General features: G+C 45.8%; 1 protein-coding gene across 1 annotated transcript in view; it reads left to right on the top strand.

Moving 5' to 3' along the window:
* The first annotated feature begins 10727 nt into the window (after window positions 1–10727).
* The window catches only part of SIGLEC15 (sialic acid binding Ig-like lectin 15), a 15448-nt gene continuing 4996 nt past the window's right edge, over window positions 10728–21179 (top strand). The window contains exons 1-3 of the mRNA XM_008590797.1: window positions 10728–10779; window positions 20664–20723; window positions 21119–21175. Of these exons, the coding sequence (XP_008589019.1) occupies window positions 10728–10779; window positions 20664–20723; window positions 21119–21175 (169 nt within the window). The remainder of the gene's footprint in view (window positions 10780–20663; window positions 20724–21118; window positions 21176–21179) is intronic.

The following is a 21179-nucleotide window of genomic DNA, read 5'->3' as shown; positions in this document are numbered from 1 at the left end:
GCTCCCAAGGGTACCAACCAGGCAGCATCACTGAATCCCTGCTTTTGTAAATTAATTTTTTTACTCTTGCTGGAAGCGTCCCACCTGCTCCTCACAATAAAGGCAAGTGTGTGGAAAAAATATATATATAGTAGAGCCCGAAGGATAATACCGAAAGGTCTAACATACACATAATTGAAGTCCTAGAAGGAGAAGAGAGAGGAAATGAGGTAGAAAAAAATTGTTTGAAGAGATTATAGCCAAAAAAATCCCAAAATTTGGCAAAAGACATAAATTTACAGATCTAAGAAGCTCAGCAAATCCTAATCATGTTAAATAAAAGAAAATCATGCCTGGGCATATTAAAGTCAAACCAATAATAAAGAAAATGATGTCAAAGCCATGCAGAGAAAAACAGCACATTACATAGAGGGGAATAATGATTCAAATGACTGCTGTTTTCCCATATGGGAAACAATGAAGGCCAGAAAACAGTAGACCAACATCTTGAAGGTGCTAAAAGCAGAAAGATCTGTCATCTCAGAATTTTATATCTGGTAAAAATATCCATCAAATAGGAAACCAAAATAAATACTTTTCAGATAAAAGAAAACTAAGAGAATTTGTCACCAGCAGGCCTGAATTCCAAGAAATGCTAAAGAAAGTTCTTCAGGGCTGAAGACAGATGATACCAGATGAAAATATGGATCTTTAGGAAGGCATAAAGAGCATCACAACTGGCAATATGAAACACTCCTTTACATCTTAATTTCTTTCAAACATATATGACTATTCGAATAAAAAATTATGACATCATCTTATAGGATTTATAATGCATGAAGATATCATATGGCAAACATAGCATAAAGGAAATATTGGGGGTAGATATAATTAAACCTGTATGATTGCAAGGTTTGTATATTTTGTGTTGTGAGGCAATATTAACTCAAATTAGATTGTGAAAAGTTAGGGATGTATATCATGATTCCTAGAGCAGCCAATGGGGAAAACTGTGATAATATATAGTAAAAATACCAATTTATAAATTAAAATGGAATTCTAAAAAATGTTCAAATAATAATTTTTAAAAGGCACTAAATGCAATGTGGTATCCTGGATTGGCTCCTGGAACAACAAAAAAAGGAATATTCACGAATAAACCAAAAAGCCCAAATAAAGTCTAGCACCTAGTTAATAGTAATGTACCAATGTTGGTTTCTTAGTTGTGACAAATGTACTATGATAATGTAAGATGTTAACTTTAGTGGAAATTTGGTGAGGGGTATATTTAGGAATTCTCTATACTGTCCTTGCACCTTTTCTGTAAATCTAAAATTATTCAAAAATAAAAATCTTATTTAAAAAAAAGATTGGAGAGAAAGAACAGAAGGACAAAAATTAGAGGGGACACACAAATAAACAAGTAATAAAATGATGTATCTAAATATAAATATATCAACAATTACATTAAATGTTATTTGACCAAACACTCCAATGAAAAGTTAAAGATTATCATAATGTATTAAAAACAAAAGTAAGATCAAACAATATGCTGTGAATAAGACCCACTTTAAATGTATATATACAAACAAGTAGAAAGTAAACAGACACAAAAGTGTATACCATGCCAAAAAAAAAAAATCAGATAATTCAAGACAGAAATATTACTAAAGATGAAGAGGGATATTTCATAATGGTTAATTTGTCTTCAGAAAAAAGTAACAATATCATATGTGTATGCACCTAATAACAGAACTTTAAAATACATGAAACAAAAATTGATGGAACTAAAGGAAGAAATAGACTATTCTACAACCATAGGTTGTGGTAGAGTTTTGGAGATTTCAGCACCCCTTTCTCAGCATTTGGTAGAAAAATTAAGACAAAAATTCAGGAGATATAGATGACCTAAACAACACTACCAACTACTTTTTTCATCTCTAAAATGGAAATAATAAGCCCACTGTTTGGAATTGCTGTGAGGTTTAACCAAGTAAATTGTTTACCCCAAGAACACTGTTTAGTTCAGGCACATAGTAAACCCACAATAGTTATCAGCTACTTATCTAGGATGGGGAAATTTATCAGCCCAGTAGTATACCATTGGCAGGGATTAATTTGCCAAATTAGCTAATTTGGTATAGTAAAAAGCAGATACTTAAAGAGCTGAATATGAAGAAAAACTTTGTTTTTATCATAAAATTAATATATGCAGATATTAGAAAAATGCAAACAGTACAGAAAAATAGAAAAATACGTTTCCTTCTTTCCTTTCTTTGCTCTACCAACACTTCTACTTCTGTACAGATGCCTATTACTACATTACAGATTACACCAAAACTTAATAGCTTAAATCAACATTTATTTTACAGTTCTGTGGGTGAGGAATTCATGAGCACTTAGCTAAGTGGTTCAGACCTAGAGTCTTTCATGAGGTTACAGCTAAGATGTAAGCCAGGGCTGCAATCATCTGAAGGCATGACTGGGGCAGGGAGATCTGCTTCCAAGTTGTTTCACTCATATAACTATTGGCAGGCAATCTCAGGTCCTCACTGGCTACAGGCAAGAGGGCTCATTTCTTTGTTACCTGGGGTCTCCATAGTGCTGCTTGAATGTCCTTATAACATTTCCCTCGCCCAGAGTGACTAATCCAAAAGAGAGAGCAAAGATGATGCCACAATGACTTTTATGATATAGTTTCAGAAGTCACACACTGTCATCTTCATCACGTTCTACGCATTAGATGTGAGTCGATAAGTCCAGACCACAGGGAAATTAGGCCCCATCTTTTGAATGGAGGAGTATATTTGTGGACATATATTAAAACCTTCACAACTCCTTTAATTATTCAAAAAAGCAAACACCTTCATTTCTTTTGAGTCTTTCCAAAAACTATCTATGCATACATAAGCTTATAGACCCTTTTCCTTTTAACATAAGTAAAATCTCACTATATATCCTATTCTACACCTTGCTTTTTCCATTCAATAATATATCTTTAAAATCTTCCAAAATCACATACAGATCTGTTCTACTCTTTTTTATAGGTCCAAAGCATCCCATTATATGGATGTTTAAAATACTTAACCAGCCCATGCCAATGGTCATATAAGTTGTTTACAGTTGTTTACTACAGCAAAATAATACTGTAAGGAAGATTCTAGTGTGTATATTTTTGCTGACTTACTTAATAACATCTAGGGAATAAAGTCCTTGGAGTAGAATTGCTGGGTGAGAAAATATACACATTTGTGATCTTGATTGATTATGTCTAATTATTTCCAAAAAATTGACTGATTGGTACATCCTCCTGTATTGCTGAGAGTCCATTTCCCTATCCTTATAATGCAAAGTTTTCACCTACTTTTAAAATGTTTGCCAATCTGATAGGTAAAACATGGTATTTCATTGTCCACTTAATTCACAATTGTTTGGTTACCATTAAGTAAGATTATCAGCCATTTTTATTTCTTTTCCATGAATTATCCAATATCTTATTACTGTGTAAAACAAAGGAAACTAGTCTTTGTCTATCATATATACAGTGTTTTCCTTTGCTTTGTTATTTGCATTTTGAACTCATTCTGGTTTTTTCATACAAAAGTTTTAAATTTTTAATAGCCAAATTTAAAGTAAAATTTTAAGAGGTCAAATTTATCAAAAAAATTTTCTGGTTTCTGGGTTTTTTCCAAACTTATAAAGACCTCCACTTCATAATTTATTTTAAACATCACCCATGTTTTCCCCTAGCATTTTTATTATTTTAATTTTTACCTTTAAGTAATTGCCCCATCTGGAAAATAGAGTAAGAATTGAGAAGGATATCTAGCTTTGTTTTTGTTCAAATAGCTAACTACTTTTCCTGGTACCAATTATTAAGGAATCCACTTCTCTCCAATATTTAAAACACCATTTTATTATATGAGGATACTTTAAGAAGTTCATGAAAAGATTCATATTATCTTTCAATTCTATTTTTCCACGAACTTTTTGAGGTATCCTTGTATATTCTGTGTTCCTCTCTGTTTTGCAGATTATTTCTGAACCCTCTGCTTTGTTTCACTGATCTGAAGATTCTCTTTAAGGACAATTTTTGAAGCATAGAGAGGAGGAGAAAGTTCTAGGTCCAAGGAGTTCAAGGCCAGTGAGGAAGCACAGCTGGGGTGTGGGCAGGGAGAGTAGTGAAGACTTGGGGAACACTGGGCATGCAGAAAAGAGATAGATGCCAAATTATATAACATTATTTTTTAAAGCAATTATATTGCTTCCCAAAACAATTAAAACTAATAGTGAAGACTTGTCCAGGTCCTCAGAAGACCTACTTGAATTAATAAAAGATGTATTTAATTACATATTAATTAATTTGACAAATGTTTCAAAAGTGCTTGAAATCATTTTGCCCCCTCATAAGTATCTATTTTCTAGTATTACCTTCTGTCTAACTCTTGAAGTCATGTTGTTTTTTCATCAGAATCTGAATCTATGCATATTCCACACAGGTAGGATCCAAAACGAGAAGATTATTCTGCACCCTTCTGATCAGTGGAGTTCTCACTGTGAGCCCAGCACTGGACATTACCCCTTGTGAGCTCCCCCTGTTGTCCCTGCAGCAATTTCGTGAGAAGGCCATTATCATCCACATTTTACACAGAAAATAAGTAGTTGCCCAACGTTACACTGTAGTTAGGGGCAAAGCTGGGACTCTTAGCACTGTCTGCTGCAGAAGCTGAGTTCTTGCCAGGATACAATTCGGCCTTCCCCATGTGATCAGCAGGGTAGGGGAAAAATGACACAGAAACCTAAAAATAACTAGGTTTTCCAGAGGAGGAAGTGGAGAGAAGACATGGAGAGGAACGACCATCTTCATTCAGGACTGGCAGGGGGACGTGCCCTCGTTTACCCTGACAGCAGTACTTAGAAGACGCTGAGGTTTCTGTTCCTCTTCCCAGCCTAAGTGTGGTGTGAGCTAGTGTCCTTCTGGCCTGCATTCGAGTTTTCTATGTCATGTGTCAGGGAATGTCCCCCTCTCTGGAAGTCTCTAGGCAGAGACTTGATTTGACCTCCCAGACATTGTGCCAGTCAATCAGAAATACAGTCAACAATTCAGTGATGTCATCAAAGACTCAGGTCTTTTCTATTNGCAAAGTTTTCACCTACTTTTAAAATGTTTGCCAATCTGATAGGTAAAACATGGTATTTCACTGTCCACTTAATTCACAATTGTTTGGTTACCATTAAGTAAGATTATCAGCCATTTTTATTTCTTTTCCATGAATTATCCAATATCTTATTAGTGTGTAAAACAAAGGAAACTAGTCTTTGTCTATCATATATACAATGTTTTCCTTCGCTTTGTTATTTGCCTTTTGAACTAATTGTCGTTTTTTCATACAAAAGTTTTAAATTTTTAATAGCCAAATTTAAAGTAAAATTTTAAGAGGTCAAATTTATCAAAAAAATTTTCTGGTTTCTGGGTTTTTTCCAAACTTATAAAGACCTCCACTTCATAATTTATTTTAAACATCACCCATGTTTTCCCCTAGCATTTTTATTATTTTAATTTTTACCTTTAAGTAATTGCCCCATCTGGAAAATAGAGTAAGAATTGAGAAGGATATCTAGCTTTGTTTTTGTTCAAATAGCTAACTACTTTTCCTGGTACCAATTATTAAGGAATCCACTTCTCTCCAATATTTAAAACACCATTTTATTATATGAGGATACTTTAAGAAGTTCATGAAAAGATTCATAACTGTAAGAAAGATTCTAGTGTGTATATTTTTTCTGACTTACTTAATAACATCTAGGGAATAAAGTCCTTGGAGTAGAATTGCTGGGTGAGAAAATATACACATTTGTGATCTTGATTGATTATGTCTAATTATTTCCAAAAAATTGACTGATTGGTACATCCTCCTGTATTGCTGAGAGTCCATTTCCCTATCCTTATAATGCAAAGTTTTCACCTACTTTTAAAATGTTTGCCAATCTGATAGGTAAAACATGGTATTTCATTGTCCACTTAATTCACAATTGTTTGGTTACCATTAAGTAAGATTATCAGCCATTTTTATTTCTTTTCCATGAATTATCCAATATCTTATTACTGTGTAAAACAAAGGAAACTAGTCTTTGTCTATCATATATACAATGTTTTCCTTCGCTTTGTTATTTGCCTTTTGAACTAATTGTCGTTTTTTCATACAAAAGTTTTAAATTTTTAATAGCCAAATTTAAAGTAAAATTTTAAGAGGTCAAATTTATCAAAAAAATTTTCTGGTTTCTGGGTTTTTTCCAAAATTTTTATTTTGTCAATATACAATGTATATGATTATTATGGCCCATCACCGACACCTCCCTCCCTCCTCCCTCTCTCCCCTCCCCCCCAAGAATGTCCTTTCCGTTTGCTTGTTGTAACAACTTCAAAAAAAGTATAGTTGTTATATCTTCTTCCCCACCCCCTTAGCTCAAGCGGTTACTTCCTCAAGCCAGACTTCATTCTGCACCCTTCTGATCAGTGGAGTTCTCACTGTGAGCCCAGCACTGGACATTACCCCTTGTGAGCTCCCCCTGTTGTCCCTGCAGCAATTTCGTGAGAAGGCCATTATCATCCACATTTTACACAGAAAATAAGTAGTTGCCCAACGTTACACTGTAGTTAGGGGCAAAGCTGGGACTCTTAGCACTGTCTGCTGCAGAAGCTGAGTTCTTGCCAGGATACAATTCGGCCTTCCCCATGTGATCAGCAGGGTAGGGGAAAAATGACACAGAAACCTAAAAATAACTAGGTTTTCCAGAGGAGGAAGTGGAGAGAAGACATGGAGAGGAACGACCATCTTCATTCAGGACTGGCAGGGGGACGTGCCCTCGTTTACCCTGACAGCAGTACTTAGAAGACGCTGAGGTTTCTGTTCCTCTTCCCAGCCTAAGTGTGGTGTGAGCTAGTGTCCTTCTGGCCTGCATTCGAGTTTTCTATGTCATGTGTCAGGGAATGTCCCCCTCTCTGGAAGTCTCTAGGCAGAGACTTGATTTGACCTCCCAGACATTGTGCCAGTCAATCAGAAATACAGTCAACAATTCAGTGATGTCATCAAAGACTCAGGTCTTTTCTATTCTTTTTATATATTATTCAATTTGCTAAAATTCTACTGATAATTATTTAACTATGTTTATAGGTATATTGATCTATACTTGTTTCTTGTAATGTCATTGTCTGGTTTTGGCTTTACAGCAATGCTAACTTTATAAAATGAGTTGGGAAATGTTTTAACTCTTCTATTTTCAGAAGAAGCTTGTATAGAATTTGTAGTATATCTTTCTGGAATGTTTTACATAATTCACCAGTCAAACCATCTGTGCCTTGAGTTTTTGTTGTTGTTGGAAGGTTTTTGACTATGAATTTATTTTATTTAATATAATACTATTCAGATGATCTATTTACTCTAGACTTTTGGTAGTTTGTGTATTTCAGGGAGTTGGTCTATTTTATCTAAACTGCTGAACTTATGGGCATAGAATTGTTTATAATATTCCCTTATTATTCTTTTAACATCTGTAGGATCTGTAGTAATGTTCCTTCTTTTATTCCTGAATTGACCAAACAGAACTTTAAACAGCTCAAAGGCAAATAATTTTGAATCCATATAATGTCCCAGGTACTATGCTAGGCACTACCCCAAATATATAGAACAGCCTCCAGGAATGGCTTACAGTCTAATTGAGTGTGCCGAGTATACCTCCCAGCTCTCAGCTCCAAGCCCACCTTTCTATACTCTGCTCTAGATGCTGGAGATAGACTCTGCAAACCACATTTCTCAGACACAGTTGCTTACCAGGGAAAGACACTAGAGAGAGATTGGAAGGTGGGAGGAGGGCTTCTAGTTCCTGTTAGCATTGCTCTGGTGGCAGATGAAAGCTCTAGAGCCAGCCTCCAGCTACTTTTGGCAATCCTGGGGACCGTCTATACTTCCGACCTGCTCTGCACTAGAGAAGAGTGATTTCTGGTGGCCACGGAGAGCCCCTGGGAAATGAGCCACAAGTTCTTGCCAAGGGGACACTAGTGGGGCACTAAAAGTATCTGCTACAGTGAGGGCACTGAGCTTCACTCAAGGGTAGAACCCATTTTAATAGCTTGTATGTGAATAAGCTTCAGATAAATCAACACCCAAGGAGAAAAGGGAGTTTGGGAAAATCAGTGCGTGATGACCCAAATTCAAGAAGAGTCTCTGGAATCCCTATAAGATGGTGTTTTTCACCCACAGGGACAGCAAGTTCCAAGGCAGGGCCCTAATTTGCTGGAATAATGAGGTTATAAGTGCAGTCTTCCCGGGGCCAGCACTGGGACTTGAGGCAGGGAAGGTCAAGAAGCAGGATGCTGAAGGGGCTGAAAAGCTCACTGGAGCAAACAAGGATGGAGTCTCTGGAATCCCTATAAGATGGTGTTTTTCACCCACAGGGACAGCAAGTTCCAAGGCAGGGCCCTAATTTTCTGGAATAATGAGGTTATAAGTGCAGCCTTCCCGGGGCCAGCACTGGGACTTGAGGCAGGGAAGGTCAAGAAGCAGGATGCTGAAGGGGCTGAAAAGCTCACTGGAGCAAACAAGGATACCAGCGTGAATCTGCCTATACATTGAGCATCTCACCCTGCCATGTTTGGGGAGGCCTCATTACCAAGACCCTAAATAGAGGTAGTCCTTGGCACAATCTATATGAGAGTCAAGGAAAGGACCAATGAAAACTACATCAGAGTACCTAAATAGAGGTAGTCCTTGGCACAATCTATATGAGAGTCAAGGAAAGGACCAATGAAAACCAGGGGTCATTCTGATGAAGTCCAGAGACAGCTGTCAAGGTACTTTATTTTATACATTTGTCAAGTAAAGATAAAATATTCCTATTGTACTCACTTTCGAGATAATATTATAAGGGTAGAACAGGCTCATGGATGTGAAAATACATTGCAAAGTAAAAAGCATCAAGAGGTGGGAGTGATTTTTTGTTGATGACTCTTAGCTAGGCAGTAGCTATGGAGAATGGACTTCCTGGTCTCTGAGAACCTGTAAACATGCACATTTCCTGTACTCTCTGAAGCCACCTTTACGTTCCTCATGCAAGTTTGCTCTATGTGAAATTATTTTAAAGTCAGTAAGATTAGGAATCAAATTAATGTGTCAACCTCAAGTTGGATATGTAAGATGAGAACAATGAAATGTCATGGAAGAGTTTTAAGCAGGGAAGTGAAATTATTGATGTCATGGTTTTCAAAAACCACTGTGCTTGCAGAGTGTGACTAAAAGATTGGAAGAGTCCAGTGAGAAGGGACACAGCCTGAGCCAAGGCAGAGATGGTCCAAAGGAAGCAGGAGGGACAGAAGCCACAGGACTGGCTATGGATGGGGAGGAGGAGGCAGCATCAAGGGGGACTTCCACCGTTCTGGTTTGACTTGCCTGGGAGGACGATGTAGCCATCCACCAAGTCATGGAACCTGGAAGCTGGGGACAAGAGGAGGCAGAGCAAGAGTGGTGATGGGCTTTGTGGGCATGTTGAGGTGAAGATGTCTGTAGGCAGCTGAATAAACCGGTCTGGCTCTCTAGACATGTGGCTGAGCTGGATAAGTGGGTTCAGGGTACTATACGGACCCCCAAGTGCTAGGGGCAGAAGGGGGCAGAGGGACCATAGGACAGGTAGGTGGCTAGCAGGGGGTACCAGGTCACTGGCTAGGGGAGAAATGGACAGAGAATCTGTTCCACAGTTGGATCAACTGCTCAAAGAACAAACATCTGCACATCTGCCCCATGCATCTTTGACTGGGCACTGGAGACCCTGTCCAAGCTTTGGGAACATCAGACCCTGATTCACCTGCTAGCCTGCCAGGTAAAACGTCTACTCTATTTATCCTTCTTCCAGAATGCTTGTTGTAAACCAGAGCCTCCTTGCTTGCGCTCTGAGCTTTCTGCCCCAACAAGGGCCCTCCCCAGCTCCATGCAAATAAACCACCTGCCCCAGACCACCTGGATCTGAATTTGCAGTTTAACAAGATCCCCAGGTGATTCTTATGGCCATTGATGATTTAGAAGTGCTGTTCTAGGACCCCAGGCCCTTTGGAGAGCTCTGTTCATGAAAATGAATCGTCTGCTGGACCAGTCTTTTTCTTGCAAATATTGATAACTTTCCATGGCCTTATCTCAATGAGTTGTGATGTTGGCAGGCTCCTCCGCTCCATCTTTTTTGTCATCTTGCCAAAACCCCTCTTAAGAGAGGTGTGAAGGAGAGAAAAGAAGGGACAGAAACCCCACCTGGCATACTAAAAATGTAGAAAAGGAGGGTGGGAAGGAAGGAGCGAAGGGAGGGAAGAAGGGAAGGAGGGAGAGAGGGAAGGAAAGATAGAAGGGGAGGCCCAGGGAGCAGTACAGGGACAACAGTTTCTCACAGGGGCCGGTGGGCACAGGAGATGGCCCTGCCTCTTCCACATCCACTTGCCTGTTTTCTGTTCTGGAAAATCATCCCAGCACTTCCCCTCTTGGTTTTCCACATGACTAAACTCCACTGGTGTTCTCTAGTCATCCCTCTGGCCGCCTGGCCACCTCTCCCCAGTTGTTCCAGCTCTTGCAGAGCCCGGCAGGGGCTGCAGACCCGGGCACCCTGCCCACCCCTCCCACCCTCCTTCCCCACACCCACACCAAGGAGTGTTCTCGCTGGTGGCCTGGCTGAGTGACAGGACTGGCCTGGAGTCTGCAGATGCTCACAGCATGGAAAGGTCCATCCAACTCCTGGCCTGCATGGCGTGCATCGTCCCGATCGGTGAGTTTCCACTGTTGTCTCTGGCCCATGCTCAGAACAGAATAGGCGCAGGCAAAGTCTTACGAACAGTCTTCTCTCCTTGAAGCCAAGAAGCCAAGTTTGCCCAGGGCTTCCAGGCCTGTGGAGGAGGAAGAGCTGCACTTTGGGGGCTGTGGTGACAGGAACCAGTTCAAATCTGGGCTTTGCCTTGGATTGCCAGGTGACTTGAGTCAGTCTCCTGACCTCTCTGGGCCTCAGTGTCCCCATCTGTACAAAGGCTGCCTGCTCCACCCATTGCTGTGAGGATCCAGGGGGACAATGGGCCCGGTATGGGGAGGACAGCGCAGGCTCTGAACAAACTTTGAGTGTTGCTGTCACCAAGTGCTTATGTCCGGATGGGCACAGCCTTGAGGACAAGGGGAGGAAAGCACATGGTTGTCTGGGGATTGTGTTGGGGTAAGGGTGGGGATGATTTCATGTGGGGAGTAGGACAAGTCATAGAGACTCTTCTGGCAGGGACCCCCAGGGGTGAGTGGGAATGCTGTGGCAGACTTAAATAACAATGTCACCATTCACTTAGTTCAGCATCCCTGGGAACAGTGTTTCTCAAAGGACACAGGGACTTTCTGCATCCGTGTCCCAGGGAAGGAGGACATTTGTTAAAATGCAGAGTCTCTGGCTCCACCCCAGACCTACAGAATCAGAATATCAGGCAGCAGAGTTAAAAACTCTGCATTTTAACCACCTTCTTGGGTGAGTCTGATGCCCAGTGTGGTATAGGGCCTCTGGGATAGATGGCAAAGGGCGATCCTGGTGAGACCCTCTCCCAGGCCCCAGTCCCTTCCCCAGCCCCAACCTGGGATGGGCCTCTGTGACTGTGCTCCTGGACTCAGCTGTGCCACCATGTGCATGGTCGTTGCATGCCACGTGCTGACATGGAAGTGTTCTGGGCTGCTTGTCAACATTCCTCGTGTGGGGTCCCATCTCCACAACTCATTATAAACTCCCACACCTTCAACTTCTTTCCTTCCTCTCCAGTGTTTTACACAGAGCAGAGTACAGTTCGGGTCTGGTTTGGACAGTAACAGCAAGCGCCTACATAGGTCTGACTAAGTGCTGGGCACTCCAATCAGTCACTCACATAAGCCTCATCACCCTGTGAGAAGGAACTGTTAATAGTCCCTGCCCACAGATGAGGAAACTGGAGCACAGAGAGACTCAGTGAGTGCAATGTGAACCCGGGCGTGTGTGGCTCTAGGCTGCTTCCTGCCCTACACACACGGCCATTGCCCCAGGCACAGAGTCCCCGGTGGGCACTGACAGAGAGGGTTCTGTCTTTCCTAAGTTGACCTAACTTACCCATCTTTCTGTTTTGATTTAGGGTTGGGTCCCTCTAAGAGGGTGGGAGCTAGAGGAGTGGACGCTGGCCAGACAGGAGGTGGCAGATAGGAGAGCGGTTAAGGGCATGAGACCCAGCTTTGAATCCTGACTCTGCTATTATTAGCTGTGCAGCCATGGGCAGGTTGCTTGCCTTCCCTGAGCCTCTGTACACTGGGGTCCCTGCCACCTGGTGCTGCTGGGAAGGATAATTCAGTCTGGATGAAAGGCTCCCAGCACAGCTGCTGGTGCTCACTGGTTGCCTAATAAATCAAATGAAACGTTGCTGAAGTCAAATAACTTCAAAAGGGGCAAGGCTTTGGAGGTTTCAGTTTGGGGATGTTTTTCCTCCTGGTAAGGGGTCAGCTGCTATGAATCAGTTAAAGACAAAATGATTTACAGGAAGCATGAGCCATACAGTCATGTGTTCAAGAACAAAAAACAAACCACACGGGTGCTCTAGCTGTGTCGAGACCACTGAGAGAGGTCAAGCCACACATGTGAGCTGACTCCTTTACACACCAGCCGCTGCTTCACTGGGGAAACCACAAGGCCTGTGCCCCGGGGTGATCCAGGGACCCACTTCCTAAAGCCCTTCTGGCTGCCGTTCACCTGTGAGCCTGTCCATGTGGCTCAGCCAGAAGATGCTCGGGTAGCGGGCTTGGCAGGCAGGCAGGCAGAGGACCAGGCGTGGCTCAACGGGCCCGTAGTCACAGTCTCTTCCTGTCACATTTCAGAGTATGGGGCCCAGGGCAGGCCCTTGGCAAAAGACAAGTGGGAGGAATTCATCCCCGGATCCCCCTCTTCCACTTTCCACATCCTCATCCTCCAAGCCATTGCCACCTATAGCCAGCACCCTTGGGCAGCCCCTGATTTCCCAGGGGCTCCTCAGTCTCCCCTGTATTTCCTCCCTCTGCTTTTAGAAAGCTGGAGGGGCCATGGAATGTGGGGTAGGGGGAATAACCCTGGGCTGGGAACTCTGACCACCTGGGTGACCTTCAACAAGGTCTCAGTGGGCCCACAAGCCTTTGAAAAGCTGGGGTAGCAATCACAATAGCTGCTACCCTCAGGGACTCTGTGCCAGGCCTTTGACAGACAGTTAACTTACTCTTCACTACAGCCCTGCAAAGTGAGGATGCTTGTCCCTGTTTTAGGGTGGTTCAGGGAGGTTAGGACTTTGCTGGGCGTCACAGCCTGGATGTGAACGGGAGGCTTCTGAGTGCATGCCCAGCTCCAGGGACTCTGTGCCAGGCCTTTGACAGACAGTTAACTTACTCTTCACTACAGCCCTGCAAAGCGAGGATGCTTGTCCCTATTTTAGGGTGGTTCAGGGAGGTTAGGACTTTGCTGGGCGTCACAGCCTGGATGTGAACGGGAGGCTTCTGAGTGCATGCCCAGCTCTTCACACACCCATGTGCAGGGAGTGGGGAGTCTGGGGCCAAGTGGGGTGCTAAGAGCTATTTACCGCACTAGCTCTGGACCACCGCAGAAAACAAACCAAAACGGCAAGACAAATAGCCTCAGTCCCCCCAGAACATGGGGGAGATTATTCGGGATGCAGGAGAAGGTCAGGGAGGAGGTGTGCTGCTGTCATGGGTCCAGGGAGAAATGGGTCCAGGACACTTCTGCTCTCAGTGGCTGTGGTAGGCAATTGTGCTTGGACTGAGGAAGTCCTACCTGGGGAGTAGTGAAGGGGAGCAGGGCCCCCTGCGGAGACCAGGGAGCAAGGGCAGGGACAGGCTAACTTGCAACTCTGAAGAGCAGCCCCACGTGGTAGGCACTTGGGCCCAGGACAGGGTCAGCCTGTGGCTCTGCACCTCTGTCAGCTCAGGTCAGCAGGGNAGACAGTTAACTTACTCTTCACTACAGCCCTGCAAAGTGAGGATGCTTGTCCCTGTTTTAGGGTGGTTCAGGGAGGTTAGGACTTTGCTGGGCGTCACAGCCTGGATGCGAACGGGAGGCTTCTGAGTGCATGCCCAGCTCTTCACACGCCCATGTGCAGGGAGTGGGGAGTCTGGGGCCAAGTGGGGTGCTAAGAGCTATTTACCGCACTAGCTCTGGACCACCGCAGAAAACAAACCAAAACGGCAAGACAAATAGCCTCAGTCCCCCCAGAACATGGGGGAGATTATTCGGGATGCAGGAGAAGGTCAGGGAGGAGGTGTGCTGCTGTCATGGGTCCAGGGAGAAATGGGTCCAGGACACTTCTGCTCTCAGTGGCTGTGGTAGGCAATTGTGCTTGGACTGAGGAAGTCCTACCTGGGGAGTAGTGAAGGGGAGCAGGGCCCCCTGCGGAGACCAGGGAGCAAGGGCAGGGACAGGCTAACTTGCAACTCTGAAGAGCAGCCCCACGTGGTAGGCACTTGGGCCCAGGACAGGGTCAGCCTGTGGCTCTGCACCTCTGTCAGCTCAGGTCAGCAGGGACACCCACACCCACATCCACACCCACATCCTGGCTAGAGACACAAGGCTTACAGGGGAAGCTGAGACAGACCTAAGGGCAGGTGGAGAACCACCAGTCCTTTCTCTCACACTCTCTCTACCTCACCTGTTCTCTGGAACCTTCTGGGTCTGACTCACCCTCAAGAATGGAATTCCTGCTTCCTCTGCCTCCTCTCCTCTCTGGTCTCCACCCTATTCTCGCCTTTTTTCCACTGATAATCTATCTTGACAACCTGCAAGTCCAGCCGAAGAACTGGTGGGAGCAAACTGAGGGGCAGGTGGGGACCGGACATCAGGCAATGGGCCCAGCTTGAGCCACACACCTGCCGGTGAGGTTCAACCGTCAAGATGAACTTCGCTCCTTGCCCCCAAAAACACCTTCTCCTGGCCCTCCAGGCACCATGATTCCCCAAAGGCCACCACAGAAGCCACTCCCCAAGAACACCCATCTGAGCATGCTCAGGTGTCCCCAAGGAGGGTAGCCCCTTACAGATAGTTGAGCTCATCAGATTGGCCACCTGTAATGTCAACCATGGAGAGGCAGGTGGGGACAGAACACAGCAGATCTCTGAGGGCCCCCAGCTCTGGGTGCCAGGATGCTATCCCTCCAAGAGGCATGGTCCATCCACGGTGACTGCCCATCTAACATCAGCTTTCCCTCCCCACTCAAAATCCATAACTTGCTCTCTCCTAAAAACTGTCATATAAAGCCCACCCCAGCAGACTTAATCCTTGTTAAAGTGCCGTTCTGTGAGGGCGCTCCATCTGACCATTGTCCCACCACAACCGCCACAGACGGGCTCACTTTCCTGTCTGTGACCCCCCCCCCCGAAGAGGTTAACTCCATTATGAATATACCAAGTATCCACAGACAGCACTTGACCCACACTCTATTGCGAAGCCGGCAAGCAGTGTGCTCTATACTTAACCTAAGCGTGATTGCATAGGCCACCCCACAAACGATCTACCCAGAGGTTCTCATGCAGGTTCCTGCTTCCTTCCTCACCAAGGAACTGGTGGAAATCTTTGGTCAGCTGTGGCAAAACCCAGGTTTCTATCTCTGCTCCCACCCCAATGTGCCTTCTGCCCATCCAGGTTCTGCAGCTATGATTCTGTCTCCCTGGATTTCTCTCCCCTCTCTGGCACCGCGGGCACTGGGCTTCTGGATATTAGGTCCGGGGTTAGTTGTCTACTCCCTTGTTGAGTCATGATTATGATTATGGGAGAGCTAATGCCTGCTGCTGTGTTTAGATCAGTCACCACGAGGAGGCATAAAGAGAGCTCTGATGGAGAGTTTCGTAAAAGGCTGTGAAGAACCAGCGAAGCATGGATGCATCTCTCCAAGGAGCTGAGTTTTCTCTAGCGGCTTATTTTCAAGGACCTAAAGTCTTTGAATAAATTTAAATAGCATATTTCCAAAATGATTTATATGCTTCCTTGTCATATTTATTCAAATATCATTTTCAGACATAGACTTTTAGACTTAAAAGTCACCTTAGTAAACAAACATTTAGAAACATCATCTCAGAGATGAGCCTGCTGAGACCAGAGAGCTAGGTAGACTTGCCTAAGGTCTCAAAGTCAGTGTCAGAACCAGGGCTAGGGGCCCAGACAGACCCCTGACACCCCACCTGAGGTGTGTGTCACTAAAGCAGGACACCTCTCATAGCAATGAGCTTTTCTATGGTGACTTGGGTCACCTCTGTGTATACCTGTTACACTAGCCTGCTGCAACATCACGATGGCTTGAGGCCCTCTGGATCTCATCCTCCAATGGTCCCTTTGATGCTGTACTTTTATGCTTTCTGTCCCGAGCTGTCTTCTCATTATTGTTACTGAACCCTGCCTCTCTGAATGAATGTCAGCTGTCACTTCTCACTGCTTTCCATGGGCCTACTAAAGAAAACTACTTTCCAGCTCTCCAATTTTCATTCTCCTGGCCTGGAAAACTGATGAATGTGTTAGGATGTGTATAAATTAAAAACAAACAGTGACTGAGCAATGGCCCGATTGTCACCACACTGAGGAGGGCTACTAATTGTCACCACCACTATATCCCCAACACCCTGCACTGTCTCTAGCACATGGTAAACTCTCAGTAAATACCTATCAAGTGAATAAATGAATAAATCAATGACTAGCTTCCAGCCAAATTGAGGCGAGGACTAGCTACTGTACCTCAGCTGGTCTGAGATGCCAAGCTGAGCTGCACATGGTGCGATGTCAGGGTACCAGTGCTTCACCCCCTGCAGCATCACCCTGAGCACTTCTCCACCACTGGTCAGCACTCCACCCTACTCCCTCTGTTCACACCCCCTTTGCAGGGCTAGTGAGGGAAGAGAACTAATACGTGTGGGTATTTGCTTTGTTGGGCACAGTGCCAGGTGACCTACATATGTGGTTCTATTCAATCCTCAACCCTAGGAGGAGGGCGTTATGCTCCCCATTTTGAGCAGAGGCGTCTGAGACCTGGGGTATTAAGTAATTTGTACAGAGACCACCTAGTGTGTTAGGAGCCTGGGATGGTGCCAGGCACAATCGAGTACTTGATAAAAGTCTGATGAAAGAATGACCAGAGGTGAGATTGTCATCTATGTCCAGCTGTGCCGAAGCTAGCATGCTTTCTACTACACCCCATGGCCCACCATTGAGGGGAGGTATTTTGGACAACAGGAAGAATGTGGGCCTCCTGTTGACCCATGGCGGTTGACAGATGTGAGGCTGAGAGATGGTTCCAGTTCAGGAATCATCCCTCTCCTGTCTTAGCAGACAGGCATGCGCTGCCAGAGGGAATGGTAAATGTCACAGGATGCTGGGGAGCTTGGATTCCTGCCAAAGCAAATGCACTTGTTCCCTAAGCAATTCCTGCTGAGGCTTCCCACCCTTACCTTGTGTCCCCAGGGCAGGCTCATCCAAAGGTCTCTGTGTGGGAGGGAGTCCAGGCACCTGCCTCTATGAAGCCCCTTCAGCAGGTAAACAGGAAGCACAGATCCCCTCCTTATGGGAGCCAAGATCAAAATCTTGGTGAAAGGGCCTCTTTCCCCTTCTGCTCCTAGAGCAAAACCCATGCTGGGAGGGAGGCCTGCCATATGAAGCCCCTTCAGCAGGTAAACAGGAAGCACAGATCCCCTCCTTATGGGAGCCAAGATCGAAATCTTGGTGAAAGGGCCTCTTTCCCCTTCTGCTCCTAGAGCAAAACCCATGCTGGGAGGGAGGCCTGCCGTTTGTATCACACTTGAGGATGTTTTCAAACTAGCCTGAGCAACTGAGCGTACGGTAAAGGTAAGAACATGAACAAAGAAGGCAGAACTACCCAGGGCCGAGCCCTGGCTCTGCTAGTGGGTGGTCAAATGACCTTGCCAAGTCACTTGGGCTCTGCAAGCTCCAGTTCGCCCTCCTTTAAAAGGGGGTAAATGGGCCGAGCCCGTGGCGCACTTGGGAGAGTGCGGCACTGGGAGTTCAGCAGCGCTCCCTCCGCGGGTTCGGATCCTATATAGGGATGACCGGTGCACTCACAGCGCTCACTGGCTGAGTGCGGTACGGCCAGTCTCAAAAAGGACAAAAAAAAGGGGTGAATGATAGCGCCTCATGGGGTTGTCATGCATTTTAAATGAGATGAGGAATGTCTCCCAATGATCCCCCAAAGCACTCTGGCCTCCTTTCCCATTGAGCCCCACAACCTCTATGCTAGTGTTTATGCCTCGTGGTTTTGCTGTGCCACTCCCACTTCCTAGAACGATACCTCCGGATTTAATGAAATTCCCCTCCTTTCTCAAGGCTCTGCTAAAACAACATCTCCTCTCTCATCTCCTCTCTCCCTGCCTGCCTAATATCTGTACACCACTCTCCGCCCACCCCCACACTCTCCAGCCACCCTGATCACCTCCCTTCTGTTCTCACATAGCATTTCAATTCAACGTCAATTACTAGGTGGCAGATACCACACTGGGCAATAGCAACACAAATAGGACCACACAGACATGGTCCCTGCTTCTGGGTGTCTGGGCAGGACACAGTTAAACAGGCAATGCCCATACTGAGGAAGTACCTATGCCAGCCTTGGGGCACAGGTGAGGAGACCCAGGCTTGGGGCTCAGGAAGTCTCAGCAGAGACCTGAGGATGGATAGAGGGAGCTGGTGAGTGAAGATGGGCCGGGAACCATGTTCAGACAGAGGGAGTATTGTTCATGTCCATCATTAAAGCACTTGCAGGCTAGTGTAATTATGCATACACAGATCTGTCTCCCTCTCTGAGCTGTGAGCTCTAGCAGGCTGGTAAGGTTTCCTGTCCATCTTTGTTACTGCAGCTTGAATCCCAGAGCCTGGCAGTGTAGGGAAGCGTCTGATAAATGTGCCAAATTGATGAATGCACAATAGCAAACAATACACGGGATTCAGCGCTTGGCTCTGTGACACCTGCAAGATGCAGGAGGCCAGAAGAGGTTGAGGTCACAGGGAGCGGGATGTGGCAAGGACACGGAGGCAGCGGCTGAGCTTCAAGATCAGGAAGATGCTTTCTGCAGCTAGAAGTACTGACTGAACAAGCAAAACCTTCAGACGGGGTTTCTCAAATTCGGAACTAGACTCTGATTACTAACAACTGAGCAAACAAGCTCTTACTAGGCATAAATGCCAAGTCCTCCACTTGAGTTCAAAAATATAATTCCACTTGTCCAGAAAAAAACACATTAGGCTTAAAAGCAGGTTATATGAAAAAAGAACTTGTGGGTTTACTTGATGGCAAGCTGTGCATGAGCCCACAGGGGGACTGTACTCAAGGCACAGCTCCCACACCCGCAGTGGCACCACGGGGCTCATGCCACGCTGCAGGTGTAGCACACCTGCAGCCATCTGAGTCAGGACACTACACTGCAGGGAGAGGACAGTGAGGATGGGGAGGAGCAGGTGAGGGACCAGGACTTTCCCACCCAAAAGTGGGAGGCTTAATAGGTCCAGGATAGCCCTGATGGGATCCTGGGAGGCCCATCCTGGGGAGAGATTGTGCATGCTCCAGAGAGCAATGGCGGGCCTGAGAGTAGCAGGAGATATTGGTCTGTGCAGGACAAATGTCCTGGCCTGTAAGTTATTCATAGATGGATGGGCTCCCTGGAGGATGGTCGGCCAGTGGTGGGCTGGACGGATTCCTGCCCAAGGAGTGAATTGGGCTAAATTACCTCAAAGAGCAAAGAGCACAGGGCTTGGAGTCAGAGAAACCGGGTTTCTCCCAACTTCTACTCGTGTGACTCTGCACCTTCATTTTCTCATCTGTAACAATATCTGCCCTGCCTTTCTCCCCCTGGGTGTTCTGAGAGTCACATGACATGGTGTATACAAAAGAGCTGTGTAATTGTAAAGTCCTTTGGAAATACAAGGGCTGCTATATTACTTCCTCTAAAGATCCCTTTTGTGAACTGCACCCCAGGGCACTGGCCGGGCATGCTTAGCAATCTGCCCTCCCTCCCCGGGGAGGCACCACCCCTGGCCTGATCCTCTGAGGCTTAGCACTGACACCCCCCCCACCCACTGCTCCCCCTCCCTCAAAGCAGCGCACACACACAACAACGGGGGGCCCTGTGGCTCACCAGTGCTCCGTGGACTGGAGGCAGAGCTCATCTTCCAGACTTTGGCTCAACCTTACTTCAGTGGTTCACAGGATGGGAGGTGGGGAAACTGAGACCAGAGGCACTTACACAGAGCAAGGACACAGACTAACAGCCCACCATTCTGGTCTGTCAGCTCCCTCCCCAAGCACTCGTCTTTTGGGAAATCAGTCAAGGCACAGTTCATTTGGGTTGACCTGGATTCTAGATGAATCTCAATCACCAGCTGAACACATTAGCTTCAGAACATAATGTTCCCTCCCAGGACCTCAGTTTCCCCTCTGTAAGTGGGAGTGTTGATGTCCTCGGATGAGCCCCAAGGTTCCCAGCCTCTAGTGCACTAGAGTGCGGGCTGTAGACTGAGGCAGTCCTGAGTGTGATCTCTGGCTTTGCCTCATTCTAGCTGTGTGACCCCAGACAATTACTCAACTTCTCTGTGCTTCCTCAGTTTAACATGTAACGGGGGATAACTGTGCTTACCTGTAGGATCATTTTTGAGAACTAAAAGAGATACTACTGAGAACTTGTTCAACACAGAGGTGCACAGTAAGTGCTTTATTATTGTCACCATCTTGGGGATCTTGGGACTCTATTGTAACCACAGGATACGGGGCAGCAGGGCAGGTTTTGATGGGGTAAAACTAAGAGTATGGGGTCACTGGGCTGGTAGGTGAGGCGGGACGTACCACGAATGAGGCAAATAATCTCAGAGAAGAGGGGAGAGGGTCCAGGTACCTCCCGAGTCATGGGAGTGTGCAGGTCCCCAATGATAGCTCTCAAGTCACAGTTCAGGGTTTCGGATCCCTAAGGTGGGAGGGCGCTTCCCGAGTCCTGGGGTTTCCAGACCCCTGGGGTGGGGGTAGGGGGCACTCCCGAGTCCTGGGGCTCCCAGGCCGCGGGTGGGGTGCGGGCCGGCCTGACGCGCCCTCCCCTGCCCGCAGGCGCGCCGGCGCAGCGCTGGTCCATGCAGGTGCCGGCCGAGGTGAGCGCGGCGGCGGGCGA

This window comes from Galeopterus variegatus, unplaced genomic scaffold (genome assembly GCF_000696425.1).
Source record: "Galeopterus variegatus unplaced genomic scaffold, G_variegatus-3.0.2 Scaffold6372, whole genome shotgun sequence".
NCBI classification, from domain to species: domain Eukaryota; kingdom Metazoa; phylum Chordata; class Mammalia; order Dermoptera; family Cynocephalidae; genus Galeopterus; species Galeopterus variegatus.
Note: the sequence above shows the minus strand (reverse complement) of the source record. Positions and strands in the feature narration are given on the sequence as shown.